Raw genomic sequence first — 22,162 nt, forward strand, 5'->3', positions numbered from 1 at the left:
GAAAGACTTTTTTTCTTCTGTATAAACCAGTTCTCTTAAGAGGCAATGTATATTATTCTTTAGTCTATTATTTTTACCCGTTTACTTATTTGAGCATCGGAATGCTTACAAGTACAAACCACCACTTAGAGTAAATTCCTTATCATTGTAAGCTTAGGTTCGACCGCCTCCCTTTTGAGTTGGGAGGAACCCAAAGTTTTTCTTCTTTAATAATTAAAGAAATAAGGCAAATCCCACTTATATTATGTTGCAATTAAGATATTTTTTAATTTTACAAATACCTTTTGCAAATGAGAAATTTATTTATAATTCAATTCCAATGTAAATGGATTCATAGAATTAAAGTTTATATTTTCTTTTATTTCAAATATAAAAATTTAACATTCAAAATGAATTTCAAAAAATATTTATAGAATTTATTAATTGTGCAAACGTGTAAATTTCAAATTAGAAACAATTCCACAAATTCTTTACCTAACAAATGGGGTTGTTATAAACAAATTACAAAAACTCAAAAGTACTATAAATAAATTATATTAAATTTATGCAAAAGGGAGGAATGATGGTACGTGGGTAGCCTGGTAGGAAATCAGAATGCAATAAAACGGAGGACTATTCTGCAAATACATTAAAACACTAAACAGATCTGAAATCAAAGCACAGGGAAGAGAAGGGGAGGGGGTTGGGGGGCCAGAGGGCCGCCATAAATAACGGACTGAAGCCTCCAAATTTCTCTCAAGGCAAAGTATTTTCTTCGTCCGTCTCTCCCATTTCATGGGCTCCAACGTTTGGGACGTTTTCTAGCAGTTCTTTCATACGTTTCTGCTCTTCGCCTCCTTTCCTATTCTTTCTTTTCCTTTCTCTCTCCCCCAAGAAAATATTTTCTTGCAGAGGGAGAAAGGAATTAATACAAGAAACGATGGGAAAGTACGCGGAGTTGTTGGACGCTGGGGTGAGAATCGCTGCCAGATTTCATTCCCACTGCCCCCAGACCGCCCGGATGTACTACCACCCTCCGGCCAACGCCGACGACGACCACCACCACCTCCAACCCCGCCACGATGGGGACCCACGCGGCGGAGGGGCCGCGGGCGACGTCTCGACCCGGCTGGGATACTGCGGTTCCAAGGCGGTTGTGGGTTTTGACAGCACTGATTTGATTCTTTACTCTGTTGTTTGACGATAAAAGCATCTGTCCCAACAATATATTTTGTTTCTGATTTGCCAATACACAGATTTGTTCCTTCTCAATGAATGAATTCAGGGTTCTCTTTGTTGTTGTTTTATTGATTTTTCTGTTTTCTGTTTACTGATTCTGTGTTGATTTTCTTTCGGCAAAAATCGTCTGCAAATTTCATATTGCATCGCTGAGTATGTCAGATTTATCTTTTTGGATCTGTCGATGAAAGAATGTATGGAGATTAAATTTATAAATTAAATTACGAATATTAAATAAATATGTAAAAATAGGTCGGCCCACATATCCATCGTGTGCTTAATGCATCATAAATGATAAAAATATTTTTTATATTTTATCATTTTGTGTGAAGCGTATTTTAGTATTATGCCTCATCACACAAATGATAAAAATATTTTTTATATTTTATCATTTTGTGTGAAGCGTATTTTAGTAATATGTCTCATCATCTCACACGTCGCTTTATTGCCTCACCTCATTGTTTTAGGTGATGGTATTTTAGACATTTTAATAGCATTTTTCAATATGAAATATCAATGTCCTTGTCAAGTTTTTGGTTCACAAAATTGTCTAGTAAAACTGCAGTTTGATTGAATTTGTGGTCTGCAACTGCAATTGTAATTTGTAAGAGGAAATAAGCATGTAAAACCTGTTTATCTCTAGAATTATTTTATTATGTAAGATTGTTGTTGTCAATTGCTGGGCTGTATATATTCTTATTTGTTGAGATTAATTAATTAATATGGACATACCTTTCACGGCGCAATTTTCCTACTGTGGATTCTATGGTTGGAAGGCATTGACTTGGATTTAATAACAATTACTAATGTTACCAAACCCCCCCCAAGAAGGCAAGAAGAAGAAATTTCTAATGAAATTGTGATGCCGAACATATATTGAATGTATGTAAATCTTAAAATGGAAAATAATTTTGACGCCAACCCATTAATTGCTCGAAAAAACTCATAATATTATCCCTATCAATAAATCCAATCGTCTCGTCTGATTAGGTTGGGATCAAATATGTGGTGCATCTTAAAGATATAAGTATTTTTTTTTTTTTTTTGCATTTACAGAAAAAGAGAATAGTCATTTTTTGAGAAATTTAAAGAAGAATAGCTGTTAGCTATAATAGATGACAACTCAAAACTCCTGTCCGTGCCAAACCCCACAGCAATACCCGGGCCAAAGTTGAGCTAGCTAGCTAGCCAGCTTTGTTAGGCTGCCTAATCTGATATTAAGTCAACCAGGGCTCTTTGGGATACTTTTTTTTCTAAATTTTCTGGATTCTATTATCCAGGTCAAGAGGGTTCTTCTGTCAAAGAGAGTTCTCTAGAAACTGTAGACCAAAGTAAAAGCAAAGCACTAAATTCCTGCCAAGGAGAGGGAAATCTGTATCTCAAGCACAACATATGATTCTTGAATTTTGATGGGCCAGAAGAGAGACAAAAATTACAGTTAATTAAGCAGGAAGTTTAAAACTAAAACACGGGAGAAAATCCCCACAAGCAACAGCAGCTGGTCAGAACTGCCAAGAAAGATTCAATAAACGAAGCAGCTTCTTGACTAGTTCCACTTGGGCGTTACTGACTATCGGTGTGCGGCTTCCGAGCCAAGAAGAAATACATTGGCGTGAAGATCTCCTTCCTGAAACATCATGTGAGTCGGATACTTAGAATGGATTCTCCCCTCTCAACTTCTCTAATCCAATAACTTCAGATGATAGTTCAAAGGGAGATTAGATATACTTTTCTTTTGAATACAAAAACTAGGACAAAAATCAACAACTTTTCTAACATTTCACGATGGTAATGGTCTTTGTATCTCTTCTGTGGTTGAGAGGAATGATGGAAGATAAAATTGGCAGTAAATCATTGGTTTGAGACACAAAGATCGGAGGCACAAAATAATTTCTTCAATATACTAAGCATTATTAATCTAGTTAATGAAAGCAAATCAAATCCAAGCCCAGATTTATCCCCTTCTTATTATGGGATAGAAATCCACAGTGGTTATGTTTTATTATTCACTAAAGCAAGTGGCTTGTGCTCTATTCAAATTCCAAAGGGCTAAGCACCAGTTGATCAAGGAATTATGCACAGAAACAAGATAGACCTGCTAAGTTAATGCTAGTTACAACTAGTCGATATGTTAAAGATTAGGAAAGAAAAATAAAAAATATGAATGGGAGTAATTCTCACCTTCCACCATCAACTAGCCCTTCTGCGGCTTTCTCCAAGAAAGCTTGAACCCTCTGACTTCCCTTAGGGGCAAGTCCGACATATTCTAGAGCCATGACCTTCATCAGGGAAAACAAAACACTTATATTAAATGGTACCAGCATCTTTTTTTTTTTCTTTGGGTGGGGTGGGGGGAGGAGCCGGGGGGAAACACAAAATTCTCAAGTTTTGATTGATATCATCCACAACACCGATCAAATTAAAAATGTCATTTTATTACTGTGAGGTCAGGAAAGTCCATTCCGACCAAACTTAAACTCTACTTCTGTCGTAGGTGGAATACACAATTTTCAAGCTAAAACAGGTGATTGCTCACCCAAACCCTCAAAATAATACCAGGAAAACCGTATTTAGAATTAAACTGGTAGTACAGTGTTTTAAGTTCATACCATGTTTTTGGTTACAAAACGTCCAACAGCCGTTAGACGGAAGCTACTCAGTGAGAAATGACTTTTGTCCAAAGGCAGGTACCAAGGGACAGGTGAGTCGGCTGCAAGATCTTTGTCCCATATAACCTTGATAGATAAAAGATAGTAGCAAAAAAAAAAGGGTCAATAATTCTTTCCAATTTGCCTGACATTCAATATCTCATGAGACAGATTTTTGTGGAGCAGCAACTTGTTACTTACTACAAAACCAGCTTGCTTCAAAGCTTCAATACATTGTCCCGTAAGCCTCACATCCGGGAGTCCATTACCGAGCTCAATTTCTGCCTGTGTAAAGGACTTTTTTATGAGTACAATCATCTATATATACTCATTAAAAAACAGTTAATAGCAAGTTTCTGGTTATTCTTTTGAAAACCTTGATTTTCTGGTGTTCTGTGTTATTGGGATCATAGGAATTAGTCATGCACCACTCATACGCAGCAAAACACTGGCCCGGCTTCAATACTCTATAGATCTCTTTGTAGCAGCCAACCTTCAGAGCACATGAATAAAAAAATAAACGAACATTAGGGAACCAAAACACGGGCTAAACCAATAGAAAACAAAGAAGATAATAAACAAAAGGAAACCATGTTACACATCACCAGGGCAAAAAGTTAAATCTGTTATTCCTAATCAAAGCATTACTTAAAACAACAAAACAAGATTAGACGTGTTTGATATATCTACCGGATCTGGAGCATGACACGTAGCCTCAATTGCATACACTGCATCAAAACTATTGTCAGGAAATGGCATTTTCATGAAATCTGCCTGCATCATTTTGAAACTATGATCATAACCTGGAAACACTAACGTCTCGGGAAAAAATGAATTATATTTAGGAAAATACTAACTTTCACAAAGTCACAAGTCTTATCAACTCCTGCATTGCGGTTAAGTGCCTGCAGAATAACAGAAGCACACGGGCATTATGCCACAGAAGTGACTGCATTTTTGCCAGAATAAATTTAACTAAAGAAGGGCATCATGGTAATCTTTTAATTATGATCCCAGTTCAAATAGGACTATAACTTAACCACATTCAACAAAATAAAACCCACCGAAAAGCATCATCTGAACTGGGAGAAATCAAGTCAAATCCAGTAACTTAATTATTTGTTCTCATGGAAAAACCTTCTGCCACTATACATAATCATCAAGTGATAATGCATAAGTATGTACCTTTCCTCTTGTTATCTGATATTCATTGTTGTTCAGTCCTGTAACTGATGTCATGCTGAAAAAATCAGTAAAAGGAAAGAATGTCAGAGTCAACTATTTAAAATTGTAATTAAATTAGAGTAAATTACATCAATCAGCCCTGATGTTTACTGAAAATAGAGACAACACTTCCCACGTACTGGAAATTAGACTGACTTCTCTTACTGTAAACAGAGTCCTCCCTGCTGTTCAAGAAATGTGGCAGGTTTTTCGATGCCACGTAAATAGTATTTGGCATTTTCAAATTGATTTAGAAGTTTGAAAAAGAAAATGAAATAACCTTCATTAACAACTGTTATTACTTAGTACCTACAAATTCAGCTTTACACTTGTCCTTAAAACATTAATTTCCTCTCTTCATCTCAAGTATGGTAGTGGAGTTTCAATATAGGCATGAAGTTAAGAGGGTTGACACCAGGTAAGAGGTAGTGAAGGGATTGGCCATGCTGCCATGGCAGAGTCTGGGTAGGCAGAAACTCTGGCAGAGTATAAACGTCTTTGTGCATGTATTGGGGAGACAAAAAGAAAAGAAAAAATAAAATAACTTACATCATGATCACAAGCCTTAATCCACAAAGCGGGATTGGTTACATGAATTCTAGCACTCCATCTCTATTAAGTGTTCACCATCAAGTTTTATCTGATCATCTCTCTTTCTTTGCCACAACCTTCTTCCATTCTATTAATGTGTTTATTAGTCTCTCTTTCATTAATGTGTTTATTAGTCTTCTTGTCAGATGAGTAGAGCCATCTTAATTGCACCTTGCATATCTTAGGCAACACTGAAACCATATTACAGATAATGTCCTTTTCAATTTTGTTTATTCTTATATGGCTACACATCTAGCATAACATTCTTATCTCGTCCTAATTTGTATGAAAATTGAGACAAGAAACTTTGTCATGTTGTAATTTGCGTCTCTTACCATCATCCTTATTTACTTTCACACCTCTCAAGAAAGATGGCAAAGGTTGTTACCCTTGTTAGGAGGTTGTGGTGTTACAAATGTGTGTGTGTGTAGATTGGAAGAGATGGGGCATGTGGGTCAGGTAAAGCATGAGGTATTGCATTAGCAAACCGTGAATGATAATCATGAGGAAGAGAGAAAAGTAAGGAGTGTGTGGGCTAAATAGAGAAGTGATGATTTTACTTTTTTGACTAGTTGTAATTAGCTTCATTCAAGTTTTAACATTTTTTATTCAAGAAAGTGTAGTATAGATATTTTAAGTAGTACACTAAGTTTATTGCAATAGTCAAAAGGTTTAAATTTAGCTTCTACTTGTGTGTGCATGTATAAAGATTTCAGCTTGCTATCACCAGAAAGGTCAATGAGTAATTCCAGGGGGAAGCTTCCGTGTACAAAAGCATGAACTATTATTCATTATTATTTTTTGACCCACAAATTAATTCACTCGTGAATAAATCATTTACCTGAACTCAGAGATTTCACGTAATGGTCCACCAATTCCACACCCAACATCCAACACCTATGGTGACACCAGAAAGCTAAAATCAACAATCTCAAAACACACAAGAGTCATTGCATTATCGGTCCCTGAATTTTCATGCACAATAAAATGAAAGAGAAAGACCTTATGTCCAGGCTTTAGGCCTAACTGTAAAGCAAGGAAGTGCTCATGTCGTTTAATGCTCTCTTTAAGAGACTCCCCTTTCCATCTGCAGGCACAGATGTCATTACCACATTTAGTTTTTCCATCAACAGTTGCAAACACATCTCAGGATGTACATAATGGTTGTAAATAGCTTGAGGGTAACATTTAGAATTGAAGAAAGTGGAGAGGGAGCACCATCAAGAGCTTAAACATTAACCTGGGAGCAAAATGAAATGACTCTCCCCAGCCATATTCATAGAAGCTGGTCACAAGATCATAATATTTGTTCACCTGAAAACCAAATGTGACAATTTTTATACATAGCAACATTTTTTTTTTTTGTGAAGTCCAAGTAAGTTGGCACTGAAAGAGAATCATCTTGGGGGGGGGGGGGCTCCAATTTTAAGAAAACTGAATCACTAACTGGGTCCACCACCAGGTCATAAGTTCATAACTTGAAGTCAGTTCACTAGAATGATCCAAGAGCAGAGATGCTGTATCCATTCACTATCCAATTATTTATAAAGTTAGGCTACCAAACAGACAAGGGAAGAGTTTGTTCTCAACTCCTTCACTGCAGGAGGCTGTTCCTTTAAGGAAACATGGTCCACAGAATATCTGTGGTTGCCGCTATATATCTCCCAGCCCTAAAAAAGTTTGCAATCTAATGGTTGAGGAGCTGATATACTAGGAAATAAGAATCCTGAATGAATGAAGCCAAGAGAATGAGTAAGTGTATCTTTACTGGAAAAGAGGCATGGCACAGTAAGGTTTGTTCAAATGGCTGAACCATGGGTTAAACCATGTGATGAAAATGAAGCAAGCATCCATCAACATTAGATTATTTCTAAAATTCAATGTTTATAGGGTAACTGGGTCAAATAAACTGATGGCAGGTATAAAATAACACTGTAAATGTAGAACATGTTAAAGTGAAATTCTGTTACCATGTCAGTGTAGTTCTCCTTTCTCTCCTTCTCTTCACCTCCATAGTAGCCATGATACTTCTCATACCTGAAGCAATAGACATTTACTTTAACCGTATTCAAATCCACAGAATATCAAGCAGACCATGTAAATCCAGCGCCAATAAACACAGACCAGGATCTCAAATATTAAGGGTGACATATATTAGCCATGTCAACACTGCTGCCAGCATGAGGCATTTCTTTCTTTTACTATTTTTATGTAAGCAGCATCTAGATCTAATGGTTACTCCTAGTAACTTTTCCATAATACCAAGTAACCAGGTAAAGTGGGGTAAGAACCCAAGTTCTCATAATGTAATTTTCAGAAAATGAGGATGGGACTGATGAAAACTTAATGAATGTATGGTGCATTTCTTGCAGAATCAAAATGCACATCAATTATACAAAATTTATCATGATATCAAACTTAACCACAAGAAAGTTAGACCTTTGAGATTGGAGATTAGTGTCCAAAAAATGAAAGAGGGGGGGGGGGGGGGGGGGGGGCGTGGAAAGAAGGCATGGAAGAATGTCAAGATTGGCTTCTGGTCAAAGATGGAAAATCTACACAATTCTAATTCCTCAGACTGACTCTACAACTTAGAAATCTATTCAATTTCTAAAAATAAAAAAGATGATAACAATTTTCTGATAAGTAATAAAATTGTTAAAAAAATTGATGGTTAACTGGAAAAAGTTTGCAGAATAGGGACCACCAGATCATTAGTCCTTTTTCCAACATCAACCACAACCAACCTCCCGCATGCTTTTCTTAATTCACATGATATGTTTTTATGATGCAATGATCATTTCATCAACATATGTTCATATTGGTGATGTATGGATATCAATTTAAAAAAGAGAGCGTATACTGCTTAAAAGCAGCAAGAACTTCCTCGTTCTCAACTTCAGAACAAGTTTAATCTCCTTACAATATCTTTGATTCTGATTCTTGGATTTAGATTAAAAGGCCTAAATTGTGACTTCACAACAAGTGTAATCTCCTCACAATGTCCTTGATTCTAGATCCTGGGATTTAGAGTAAAAGATCTATGACATTGTTACTCAAGATGAAGTGTAATCTCGTTGATTATTGGATTTGTTAGGTATTAAGGTATGTAAGGAGAAACAAAAGAAAAACAACAATCAAATGAAAGAAGCTAAATATTTTTTGTGCCCAATAGGGGTGAAACTAGAAAAACATTGAACAGGTATTTCCGAAAAAAAAAACAGAGTTTAAAATGGTTACTCATAAACAAGTGGATAGAAATAAGCTAAGCCATTTTTACTTCCCTAGACAAAATCTTACATCCAGACATCCAAATGGTTGTTATCACATAATTTTTTGGTGCATTGCGTCATCACAGTAAAAAATAAACTGGAAAAAATGGTGACAAAGGTTTGCTGGCAAGCAATTAAAAACTGCCGTGATTAAGACGGTTTACTGGAATAGGTCATGGATAGTACTAACCAAAACTCTAGTCCTTTTTAATCATGAACGATTACCAAGCTACAATGCACATTTTACCAAATTTACGTGACATGATTTATAAAGCAACGATCATTTTATCAACAAAGATGTGCATATCTTTCAGCAGACAAATCAAATTGAGAGAGACGATATACTTCTCCACGGCGGCGAGAACTTCCCCTTTATCAATCTCTCCGCCGACGCCAGTGGCGAGATCCAAGGCTCCGGCTCTCGACATCTCCCAGAAGCGAAATTCTCACCGAGACACCGCCGGCGCCACCACAGTTATACTGAAAATGGGAAATAAAACGGATCAAAAAAAAAAAAAAAAAAAAAGAACAAACACAGAGTTCGATTTTGAGAAAGCATCTCCAGAAAAAGCACATCAAGAACAATGTGGCTTGTTCTGCTTGCTTACTTCAAAAGTGAGATCCGAAGAACCCTAGAGAGAGAGGGAGGGGGATCCCGAATGGATTCAGGAAAAGCGTGCCGTCTCCATGTCGATTCTGTACTTAAGGTTTTTGTGGATTTGGGTGGATCTGCGACTGCGACAAAGGAGGAAGGAAAGGTTGAAAAGCGCCGAATTACAAGACGACACGCACCGTACAGGGACAGATTCCCTCCGGTCGCCATGTTAGCACGTGCACGTGCACGTTGTGGAGTCCAGCGTTTCACCGATGTGATACCGCTCGTCCAGTTCGCATGGGGATTGATCTGAATATTCCAAAAAACAAAGGTAACGATAAACGAAGATATTATTTAGAAATTTCAAAGGATATTTAACATTATATTTTTATATTAGTATATTATATATTATTTGTATTAAGATAATATATTAATAAAAGAATGTCACACTAAGTGTTATTTTTTAAAAATATATATTAAAAATATTAATAAATTTAATATCTTTATGGACAAATAACATAGTATAATTTATTTTTTGCATTACCCATATTTTTATTATACTGACTTTTTTTAATATTATACTGAGTTTTTATTTTTTATTAATTATATTTAATTTATTATTTGGTTTTGATGATATACTGGTTTTCTTTATTTAATAATTTTTATTAAATGATGATATGATCAAGGAGGAGATGTCAAAAATTCACCCTTTTTTGTCGTTTCACTCAACTAGTGGTGAATCCGTGAATCTGGAGAGTTTAATTTAAAAATAAAAAAACAAACTTGTTATTTTAAATATTTTTTATAAAATTAATAATTATAATTTTTTTAATCTTTAATTATTTATCAAAATTTAAATTTAATTAATTATTTGTTATTCAATATACTAATGGATAATACTTTTAATTTAATGTACTGTTATTTAATGTTTTAAAGAATAATTAACACATTAAGTAAGTCACTTAACAAAATACTTATAAATATTTTTATTTATTCTATTATATTTATTTATAAATAAATATTATAAAATCTATAATATATACACTCAAAGATGTTTTTTATTTTTTATTTATTATATTATAATTATAAATATAAATTAAAACTCTTAAACATGAGTAAAATAAGTTTTTTTTAATAATAACAAAATTTTAAAAATATAAATTTTGATTTCTTCCATAGTCTTAAAAATGTGATACCTTAAATATTAATTAGCATTGAAAAATCCTAGCATTTTTTATGAATTTTCAAGACTATAATATAATTATTAAAGTAATTAATAATTAATTAATCACTACCTTTGATTTAATACAAGTTTTTGAGGAAAAACAATTCACCATTGATTGACACTTGACAAGATACTTTGTTTAACTATTATATTTTAAATAAATAGACAATTTTCTATGACTTAATTAATAGTTTAAGTTGTCTATTAGTATTTTTTATAAAACTCATGCAAATTTAATATAAATTTTAGAGGCAAAAAACAGTTTGATATATTTTTGGAGAAAACAAAAATGTGCAAACTATTATACTTTAATATAATATATTATATATTATTAAATTATACAAAGATAAGATTTTATTTAATGGATAATTTTTCGTTACTTAGTTAATACTTTAAGTGTCTATTTATATTTCTCATAAATAGTATTTATTTTTGATTGATTGACGGATTAATTTATGAGAAGATATAAAAGAAAATATTTATTTTTAATTAATTAATAGCATTAAAAAATTCATTCAAGTTTAATACAAATTTTAGATGTAAAAAATAGTTTGACAGATTTTTGGAGGGAATAAATATTTACATACTATTCTACTATATATTATATATAATATATAATATTTATATTACATTATATAAAGATAAAATTTTATATAAATGAATAATTTTTTATGACTTAATTAATAGTTTAAATGTCTATTCATATTGTTCATAAATAATATTTATTTTTGATTGATTGACGAATTAATTAAATATTTAATATTCACGTAATAATGTATTGAAAAATCCATAATTAGCATTGAAAAACTCGTGTATTTAAAATCTATTATTAATTTTACAATAACTAGTACATATTATTTCAAAACAATCGAAAGATTTAAATTATTAATGTAAATTATAAAATATAAATTATTAATACAATAAGTACTAAATGCAAATCATTAATGCAAGTTTTGGGGGAAATTTTATTACTATTTATTATTTCAAAGCAATTGAAATATTTAAATTATTAATGCAAATTACAAAATGCAAATTATTAATGTAAGTATTAATTGCAAATCATTAATGCAAGTTTTGGGGAAAAATTTCTTTTTTCAAGACTATCTTACTTTTATATATATAAATATATATAAAGATTTTTGGTTTTGTTTTCACAAATTTGCAAAACTTTAACATTTGAAGTATAAGCGACAATCTATATTTATATTATATAAGTAAATACCATGTTTTTGTGTTACAAAATTTTATTAATAAAAATATTTTATCTAAATCTTTAGCATCTTGATTAAGAACAAAAATTAACTACGTAAACAAAATTTATATTTATTATATCCAAATAACAACTGATTTCTTAAAGATTTTTATCATTATACTAAAACTAATTTTATTTAAAATTTTGTATATAACCTCCCCATTCTGCACCCCCTCATGTTTTATCTATTTTTGTCTATGCGAAAGAGGCTTCTGGCTCTTTTTTTTTTAATTTTTTATTAACGTATCATCACTAGTGCCCCCGCAATTTGGTCACACGATTTCAGCAGGAGAGGTAAATCAAGAAATCCAGTAGACAGGTTTCGACCCCTAGAACAACCACAAACGTAAGAGCGACAAGCATTTTTCATTTTCAGGAACACTCATTGTCTGCTGAACTATCTCCTAACTAGGGCTCGAACACGAAATCTGGAGATCCAAAGAGTAATACCCCAACGGTTCTTCCTTTGCCAATTGATCTACGCCCTAAGGGTAGAGGCTTCTGGCTCTTCATTGTGAGTGAGCTCCATCAAGTCTTTGGTTATTAGGTTTTGAAAATAAAATTAGGATTATGGCAAGCTCTTTCTAAATTTGAGACGTTTTTTTATCTGAATAATTTTATAAAAAAAAAATAGTACATCTACAATGAAAGAAAGAATAGTTAGCTCGCTCTCTCAAGGTTATGCATCTCTATCACAAGGCAATATTTCGAGTTTGAGGTATCGTGTTTCCTATGATATGGTTACAACGCTTTTAGCCTGAGTTCTCTTGAATAGAATTGGACATCTACAATGAAAGAAAAAACAGATAGGTAGTAGTTTGCGAACCAAATCTCGAAGAACCAAAAACCCTAAAGGTATTCCATATCTGAAAGGTCATGCGCTTTGTAATAGGGCATCGCCTAAGACGAGGGGGGCTACGACTACAAGCCCGATACTCCATTAAAAAGTAATCATAAAGTTATCAAGCCCGAAGGCTCAGGGATACCTAACAAATTGATTCAAATCAGTGCACCAGAAAGTGAGAAGTGACACTGATAGAATCAAAAAGGCCAGAGGTCTAATAACGGTAAACTGACGATGGATGACCCAATGAAAGAAATCTCAAGAAAAAGACGAAGGTCTCAAGAAATTTACCTATTAGTGGATCTCTAGCTGGTATAAGAGTCTTGATCAAGCCTTAAACGATGATGGACGCTCGAATGATCGTAGCCGGAGAAGCTTCATCGCAATGGAAGTCTCGAGAGCAGAATGAAATCAAGAACATGATTTCAAAATGGCATGAAAAGGGAAATATAAGGGTATCTCTGCTATTTATACTTTTAGTTCGAATGATCCCAGCCGTCGGATCAAAACGGCTCGTGGCATGCCCCACATTCACTGGTTGCATGATGGCTCGTGGGTCCCACGGTTATGATCATGCGCAGTAATAGGGGAACATGCACATTAAATATGCCTTAGACAAGGCGTGTGACATGAAACGACGTGATTTGAAGCGATTGGATAAAAGTCTGAAATGTGGATTGACAGTTGGAATAGTTGGCATACATTTGCTTCGAGTTCGAAAATCGCACTACGAGCTAGGGGGCTAGTGTTATGGGTATTTCCCAGACCATTTCTTATGGGTTGAACTCAACCCAACAGGTTGGCTCAATCTCCTGAAACCCAATAGGTCCAAAGGCCGAGCTCGTTAGAATAAAGTCACACGTCGCTAAGACCCGAGCTTAGATCACGGAACTAGGCGAGCTCTTAGCGATGCTTCCAGCTCGCTGGCCTAACCAAACGAGCTCTTAACGATACTTCCAGCTCGCTGGCCTACCGTCCACCTCGCATAACAATAAGACTGCTGAACAACCGGAAGTAAGGACCCGTCTACTTTATCTGAGGCAAATCAGATCCATGGTAATACGGAACTCATTATTAATTTTATGGAATTGATGAGGACACTTTGTCCCCATGATATTATCCTTCAATTTATGAATTTTGTGAAAATTGTAAACACTCCACATTATAAATAGGAGTCAAAACACCATTGTAAGAGGAGAGACAACAATAATATACTGTTACTCTGCCGGAATAACTAAAGAACAGTTGCGGACTAAGCATCATTCTGGTCGAACCACGTAAAAACTTCTCTGTGTGTGACTTATTGTTGGTTTTCATTAGTTCCTCATCTTTACATTTTGTGCTCATTTTTCTCATTATTGGCTTACGAATCACGGTCGACTAACCCCGAATGTTGACAATTCCCATTTATTTTCTGCAAAAAAAATCAAACCAAAAAGAAAAAATTTCTTCCCACCGTTCAAGGCGAGATGTTCCGAGTGGTAAATTGAAAAAGGGTAAAATGAACTTTATGGTCAGTCGAAAAATTGAATAGGCTACTTTTTTTTCGACTTGAACATAAGAAAGAGCTTGGTAAAATACAATTTAATAAGTCGATGTGTCAAATCTCCTTGAAAACTCAACATTGTATTTGGATCTCTCTCTCTCTCTCTTTCATGTTGAAATGCCTCTTAATTTGAATAATTTTAATAGGAAAATAGTACAGTATGAAAACATGTCGGTGCCCATTTTCTAGCCTCTTCTCGTTTGTTTCCTATGAAAAAGCATCAAACCAAAAAGAAACTTTTTCTTTCCATCATTTGGGGTGAGGCATTCCAGGTGGTAAAACGTTAGAAAAGGCAAAATAAACTTTATGGTCAATCGACAAACTAAATCGACTATTGTTTTTAGCTTAAACATACGAATGAGCTTGGTAAAATGCAATTTAACATGAAGTCAATGTTCAAAATCTTCTTAAAAGCACATAATTTCTTTTGGATATATATCTCTGTCAATCTAAGATTTTTTTTTATTTTAATAATTTACCAAGAAAAATAGTACAGTATGCTAACATGCCAATGGCCATTCTTTAGCATCTTTCCATTTGTTTCTTGAGAAAAACATCGAACCAAAAAGAAAAATTTTCTTTTCACCATTTAATTGGGGGAGATGGTCCAAGTGGTAAAACATAAAAAAGACAAAATGAACTTTATGATCAATCTGCAAATTGAATCAACTACTTTTTTCGACTTAAACATAAGAAAGAGTTTAGCTATTTACATCTATTAAATATATATAGGTATATATATATATATATATGGCATACTAATTATTTTTTGATTGATTTTTCGTGGACTTATTTCATGGTTGTTGAATTTGTTGTGGTGAAATAGTGGTAAATAGTCATTAAAACTCCCAAAAATTGTTGCCTTAAAACATGTGACTATATTTGTTAAACCCTAGGGATTCTAGTGGTTTGGGATTTAGAGAATTTGGAGCCTTGAACAAAAGTCTTACTAGCTATATGAGATTGGAATAGATTTAAGCAAAATATGGGGGGATGTTGTAAGCCGTGAACATAGTTTTTGGGATGAATATTGCAATGAATTTGTTCTTTTGTGCACGTTGAGAAGACAAGACCTAGTTTCCGTGCGTGGAAATGGATTATAGGTTGTAGGATCATTGGTAATTAATAGCCTATCAATAGCTTATTCTTTGTTGTTTCTTGTGAAAAAACATCAAACCAAAAAGAAAATTTTTCTTTCTACTATTTAGGGTAAGATGTTCTAGGTGGTAAAATGCAGAAAAGACAAAATGAATTTTATAGTCAGTCGGTAGACTGAATCAACTACTTTTTTTGGCTTAACACGTAAGAGTAAACTTAGTAAAATGCAATTTAATAGCAAGTCAATGTCTGAAATCTCCTTGAAAACGCATCATTGCTTTTAGATATCTCTCTCTTTCAAGCTGAGATGCCTTTTGATCTGAATAATTTTACCAAGGAAAATAATTGATGATGGTTTTTGGGACCGACCACTACGTGCTATCTCTGCGATCGGATCTCGGGAATGGAACCTTGAATTGGGGATGTCGGACCTCTGGTGTAGAACCTGCAAGACAATGGAGGGCCAGGGCTAGGATCCCCCGAGGTGGACTCGACGCTCAAATCAGTAAAGTAAATACGAGTAGAAGTAAATGAGAGAGCTGTAGAGCTTTTTTGTACCTGACGAGAGTCCTTGTCTTTTATAGGCGAACCCGTTTTGGGGTACCCGAGATGAGTGGGCACGACTCCCGAGAATCCCGGTCAAGTTGAAACGGGTCTTGCGGTTCGGCCCGGATTTCTCGGGCTCCGCTCCGGAGTGTTGACTTGCCACGTGTCGGTCTCTCAGGTGATCCGCGTGGCAGGTGAGACTATCAGCGCGTAGGGGTATTCTAGTAATTTCAGTTGGTGCCACATCATTTGCCCCCCACTCCTTGAGCCGAGTTGAAAATCATGCTGGGTCGAGGAGTAGGTTACCTGACTATTGAGGTTATAGGGATGGGTTTTGGTTGGAGGGAAAAATTTGTTTGGAGGGAAACATTGTCATTTTGAATTTTTTCCCCCCTTGGGTCCCCTCTATATAAGCCCTAAGGCCCCACCCCACAATTATTATTTCAAAACAAGCATTCAACTTCTTGAGGTTAGTCTTTCCCATCCTCATTTGCTTTTATTTTTTCTTATTTGTTATTTATTTATTTTTTTACCTTTGCTTCCATTTTGCTTTTTTTTTTTAAAAAAAAAAAAAAACTCAAATTTTCCCTCGGCCAGGCGCCTCTGCCTGGCCGAGGTCGACCTGGCCAGGCCGCCTCGATCATGGCCGAGGTCGGCTTGGCCTGGCCCGACCTCGGTTGCGGCCGAGGTCGAGCTTCCTCGGCCATGCTCGGCCTCGCTAGATCTCGACGAGGCCGAGCGCTTGGCTCGGCTTGGCCGAGGTCGGCCAGGGCAGGGGGGTTCGGCCCTGGCCGACCCCCCTCCTGCTTCTCCTTCTGCAATTTTTTTTTTAATATATACATATATAATATATATATATCAGGGGCGTCCTTGGGTCGGCCATGGCCGACCCTTGAGACTTTTGCCCCTTTTTTATTATTTATTTATTATATATATATATATTTATCCCCTCGGGTTAGCCATGGTCGACCCTTGGGCTTTTCCTTTGTTAATAATAACAAAACAATCTTTAAAACAAGGCTTAACTTCACTAACTTGTTTCCTTGGCTCTTCTTTTTCGCAGGCGTGACTCGAGATTTTCCCAAGCTAAATTGCGCCTACTGAGCTCTCCGAGGCTCTAGCCCAGTCGTGGTTGTGTTTTCTTGATCTCGGCCTTTACTCTCCTGGTCAGTGACCTTCTCTTAACTACTTCTGCTCGTTTTTTAGCATGTCTTCTTCCTCTGATTCCGAGAACTCTAGTACCAGCTCTAGTAGTGAGGAATCACACACCGAGTTATCTAGCCCCCCCACGGCCCCCTTCGTAGGCCCGGGAAACTTAGGAGGCCTGAAAGAGTTTCACTTCATCCCACTTCAGAGTCTCATGTGAGTAGTGATCCCAACTTAGGAAGCTTACCCTAGGATCTAACCACGGACCATTCTACCATAACCGAGAGGGAGTTGTTTCCCCTCCTCCGAAAATATCGCCTCATTCATGATGAGTATTGGTATAGTGAACCCCGAGGTCTGAAAGCTCACCAGGCCCCCTATGGCTGTATCATCGTCTACGAGCAGGCCTTGGCTGCCGGCCTTAGATTTCCTCTCGCGACTCCTGTAGTTGAGGTGTTCGCTATCGTGGGGTTATGCCCCTCTCAGTTGACTCCCAATGGCTGGAGGTGCCTATCTACCTTCATTCTCTGCTGTCGAGCTCGGGACATTGAGCCCACTGCTCAACTTTTCTTTAGGATGTTCAAGGTAATTTCCATTAGCAAAACTGAACCTCGATTTGCCTTTTCCCCCCTCAACCAGCGTCAGTTTGTAGTCGATAACCCCACATCGGTAAAACGATGGAAGAGTAGATTTTTCTTTGCTGGCTTGAAAGACCGGGGGGGTCAGCTTCGGGGTGCCAGTTGAGTGGGCTTTCCAGCCCTCAAAGGTCCGTAGTCGCAAGATCACGCAGGACGAGCTTCACAATATTCAGATCTTGAGAGAGCTGAACCCTATCAGCGCTCGGGTCCTGATATGTGATCGCACCTTGTACCTGAGGGGGTTTATCCACTCACACTTGCTTCGAGCCTGATGTCACTTTGGGTAGTCATTTTCCCACTATTTTCATACTTTTCTAACTCGCTTTTCTTGCCCTTAATATCTTGTTTGCGCATTTGCAGCTGAGATGGTGAGCACAGCTTTCATCTGGGGGAAGAACAAACGGAGACCCGCGGAGGACGAGGGCGCCCCAGCTCTTACGGGGGGAAAGGCTTCCTTGAATGCTCCTCCTGCTGAGGAAGGAGAGCCTAGTCGTGCTAAGAGAAAGAAGACTTCCCATCCTTCGAGAGAGCTCATGCCAGCCTCGGAGTCTCCTCCCCACAGTCCAGACCATGTTCCCGATTGGGGAGTGAAGGCAAGCGATCTCAGCCGGAACACTCAGGTGGCAAGACGTATGATTCACCACTTTGCCACTCCTGCCGATCGTCAGGTGTTGGCCGAGCAGTCCTCGAAGGCCATAGAAGCCACATTGTGTAAGTATCTGGCCTAGGTAATCATCTATACTTTATCAACATCCTCCAGTCTCATCTATGTTATCCTTACTTGCCTTGCCCATTGCAGGTGGTCACACTCGTTTCGGACTTTTTTGGACGTTTCTCTCAAGCTTCCAAGAAGACCTTGGAGCTAGACACCCAGCTGTAGGAGAGGGACGAGTTACTGGAGAGCCACAGGAAGAACTTGGATGAGTTATCCTCCCAGCGGCAGGCTTCAGACCTACGTATTCAGGGGCTAGAGGCAGAGCTATCTCGGACGAGCTGCAAGCTATCTCGGGCGAACTCAGTCATTCGCCAATACGAGCGCAAGTATGCCGAGCCCATCAAGCTTCCTGAGGTAGAGGAGTTCCTCCAGAAGAACCTGCAGGACGCTTGGACAAAGGGATTCCAAGCTCATGAGACAGAGGTATTACGAGCTCATCCAGACTTGGACATGTCCACTGTTCGGTCCTGTTGCGGAGATTGTGGCCGGGATAGAGGACTCGGAGATGGCCGACGATGGTGATGCGCCTTCTGATGCTTGAGCTTTTCTTTTTCTTTTTTTTTTCTAGCTAGGGCCTTTTGTACTTCCTCTATTATCATGTATTGGATCATCTCATTTTTATACAGTGCCGTTTCACTTTGACTGTTCATCTTTTGCTTGCGAACATATGGGCTGAGACTAGTTGAACCTCGATCCCTTCCATAGTTGACGAGGGTGAATTTGACCCTTGGTTCTCCCTAGGTCAACAATCAGGGGGGTGCTGTGTTGTAATTTTTCCTTGGCCATTAGTCCACCCTTGGGGGACAGCCGAGAGCTCGTGACCCATGAACGAACCTTTTCGTGGCCATCAGTCCACCGTTGGGGACAGCCTAGGGTTCGTGACCCTTGGATTCTAGCGACTCCCACGCGAAGGAGGGTGTTAGCCAGAGTTTTTCCATGGCCCTTAGTCCACTTTTGAGGACGGCCTAGGGCTCGTGACCCTTGGGTTTTAGCTACTCCCACGCGAATGAGGGTGTTGGCTAGAGTTTTTTTCATGGCCCTTAGTCCACTTTTGAGGACGGCCTAGGGCTCGTGACCCTTGGGTTTTAGCCACTCCCACGCGAAGGAGGGTGTTGGCTAGAGTTTTTTCCATGGCCCTTAGTCCACTTTTAAGGACGGCCTAGGGCTCGTGACCCTTGGGTTTTAGCCACTCCCACGCGAAGGAGGGTGTTGGCTAGAGTTTTTTCCATGGCCCTTAGTCCACTTTTGAGGACGATCTAGGGCTCGTGACCCTTGGGTTTTAGCCACTCCCACGCGAAGGAGGGTGTTGGCTAGAGTTTTTTCCATGGCCCTTAGTCCACTTTTGAGGACTGCCTAGGGCTCGTGACCCTTGGGTTTTAGCCACTCCCACGCGAAGGAGGGTGTTGGCTAGAGTTTTTTTCATGGCCCTTAGTCCACTTATGAGGACGGCCTAGGGCTCGTGACCCTTGGATTTTTCTTCGACGAAGTATAATCCTTTGGACAATTGCTATTAGATGAAGAGAATATGAAGCCTTTCCATTAGTCGTAAAGAAAAAGAGTACAAAGAGATTCAGGGAATTCCCCTGCTCATTGATAAAACTTCCTTAAGTTCTGCACATTCCAAGTATGCTTCAGGGGCTTGCCTTCTATGTCTTCTAGTCGATATGCCCCCGGACTTAGGGATTCCACCACTCGGTACGGCCCTTCCCAATTCGGAGTTAGTTTATTCATGTCTCGAGGATGACTCACGTCGAACCGTCGTAGAACAAGATCTCCTGGCATGAAGCTCCTAGCGTGGACTCGTCGATTGTAGTACCTAGCAATGGGCCGGTTATATGCGGCTTGTTGAATTCGTGCCAGGTCTCGGAGCTCATCCATCAAATCCAAGTTACACCTTAGCCCCTGCTCGTTAATCTCAGGATCGAAATGCTCCACTCGGTAGCTCCTCACCCCAATCTCGACAGGGATGAGAGCCTCCGAGCCATAACACAATGTGAAAGGGCATTCTCCTGTAGCCGTTCGCCGTGTGGTTCGATAAGACCATAGTATACTGGGGAGCTCATCTACCCATTGACCGTTCGCCTTCTCAACTCGAGCTCGGAGTCCTTGCAGAATGGTCCTGTTCGTAAGCTCTACCTGCCCATTAGCTTGAGGATGGGCGACCGAGGTAAAATGTTGCTTAATCCCCAACTCTCGGCACCATTCTTGCACTGATCGATCTTCGAATTGGGTGCCATTGTCAGTTATTAGCACCCTTGGAATACCAAACCGGCAGACGATGGATTTCCAAAGGAATTGTTTTACCCTCCGTCCTGTAATAGTCGCCACAGGCTCGGCCTCCACCCACTTAGTGAAGCAGTCGATGGCTGCTATCAAGTATTTGTTTTGTCCAGCCGCTAGTGGAAAAGGCCCGAGCATATCGACTCCCCACCTGGCAAACGGACAAGGCGAAGCCAGGTGGGTGAGTTCAGCTGCCGGGGTGTGAACCAGGTTGGAAGTTTTTTGACATCTCTCACAAGTCTGGACCAAATGCCCAGCGTCGCTCATCATTGTCGGCCAGTAATACCCCTACCGAAGTGTCTTCTGGGAGAGAGACCGAGCTCCGATGTGACTGCCGCAAATCCCTTCGTGGATTTCCCTTAGGATGTAGTCGGCCTCGACCGGTCCCACACACTTCAGCATCGGGTGAGTGAAGGATTTCTTATAAAGGTCTGATCCCACCAGTAGAAACTTGGCAGCCTGGCGCTTGAGTTTTCGACTTTCCTGTTCCTCATCGGGTAGCCATCCCTTGGTCAGATGTGCTACGATGGGATCCATCCAACTTTCAACCCCTTCCACGCACAGCTGCTTTGCCTCAGTCTCTATGCTCCTCTGGGGCAACGACTCCATGTAAACAACTCGGGAATTCCTAGGGAAGAAAGAAGCAGCTATCCTCGAGAGAGCATCCGCCACTGCATTCTGTGCCCGTGGGACATGATTGATCTTCACTGTCCGAAATCGTGCCATAAGATCTTTGGCTATCGCCAAATATTGGGCCATGACGTCCTCTCGGGCCTCGAACTCTCTTGTGTCCTGCTGCACAATTAAATTCGAGTCAGAATATACCTCCAGATCCCTGACTCCCATCTGTTCCGCTAGCCTGAGCCCGGCAATGAGCGCCTCATAGTCGGCCTCATTGTTAGAGGCATTGAACTCGAAGTGGAGGGCATACGGCTAAGCCTGGCCATCGGGGCCCTGCAGTAGTAATCCAGCGCCACTGCCTCTGACACTGGAGCTGTCATCTACGGAGAGAGTCCAAGTCTGGGAAATCCCTTCGTCTGCTTTCTCTGGTAGGGTACCCTCCACGATGAAGTCGGCAAGAGCCTGCGCCTTGATGGCCGGCCGACGTCGATAGTCGATGTCGAAAGCACTCAGCTCTACTGCCCATTTGAGCATCCTCCCCTACAAGTCCGGCTTTCCTAGCACATGCCTCAGCGGCTGACTTGATAGGACGATAATGTGGTGTGCCTCAAAGTAAGGCCTCAACTTTCGAAGCGGAGATGACTAGGGCATAGGCCAACTTTTCTGTTGGAGTGTAACGAATCTCAGCGCTAGCCAACCTTTT

At 38.7% G+C, this 22,162-nt stretch overlaps 1 protein-coding gene across 1 annotated transcript; it reads right to left on the bottom strand.

The window, feature by feature from the left end:
- Positions 1 to 2,550: 2,550 nt before the first annotated feature.
- On the bottom strand, positions 2,551 to 9,770 carry LOC127802732 (cycloartenol-C-24-methyltransferase). The gene is made up of 14 exons (XM_052338735.1): positions 9,562 to 9,770; positions 9,299 to 9,433; positions 7,652 to 7,718; positions 6,922 to 6,995; positions 6,684 to 6,768; positions 6,523 to 6,578; positions 5,052 to 5,106; positions 4,724 to 4,771; positions 4,557 to 4,640; positions 4,243 to 4,359; positions 4,068 to 4,151; positions 3,828 to 3,953; positions 3,400 to 3,497; positions 2,551 to 2,845 (listed from the first exon to the last, which is right to left on the bottom strand). The coding sequence occupies exons 2-14, from the start codon at positions 9,379 to 9,381 to the stop codon at positions 2,782 to 2,784; spliced, it is 1,041 nt and encodes a 346-aa protein (XP_052194695.1). The 5' UTR covers positions 9,382 to 9,433; positions 9,562 to 9,770; the 3' UTR covers positions 2,551 to 2,781.
- Between the last annotated feature and the right edge of the window lie 12,392 nt (positions 9,771 to 22,162).

This window comes from Diospyros lotus, chromosome 5 (genome assembly GCF_014633365.1).
Source record: "Diospyros lotus cultivar Yz01 chromosome 5, ASM1463336v1, whole genome shotgun sequence".
Taxonomy (NCBI): Eukaryota; Viridiplantae; Streptophyta; class Magnoliopsida; order Ericales; family Ebenaceae; genus Diospyros; species Diospyros lotus.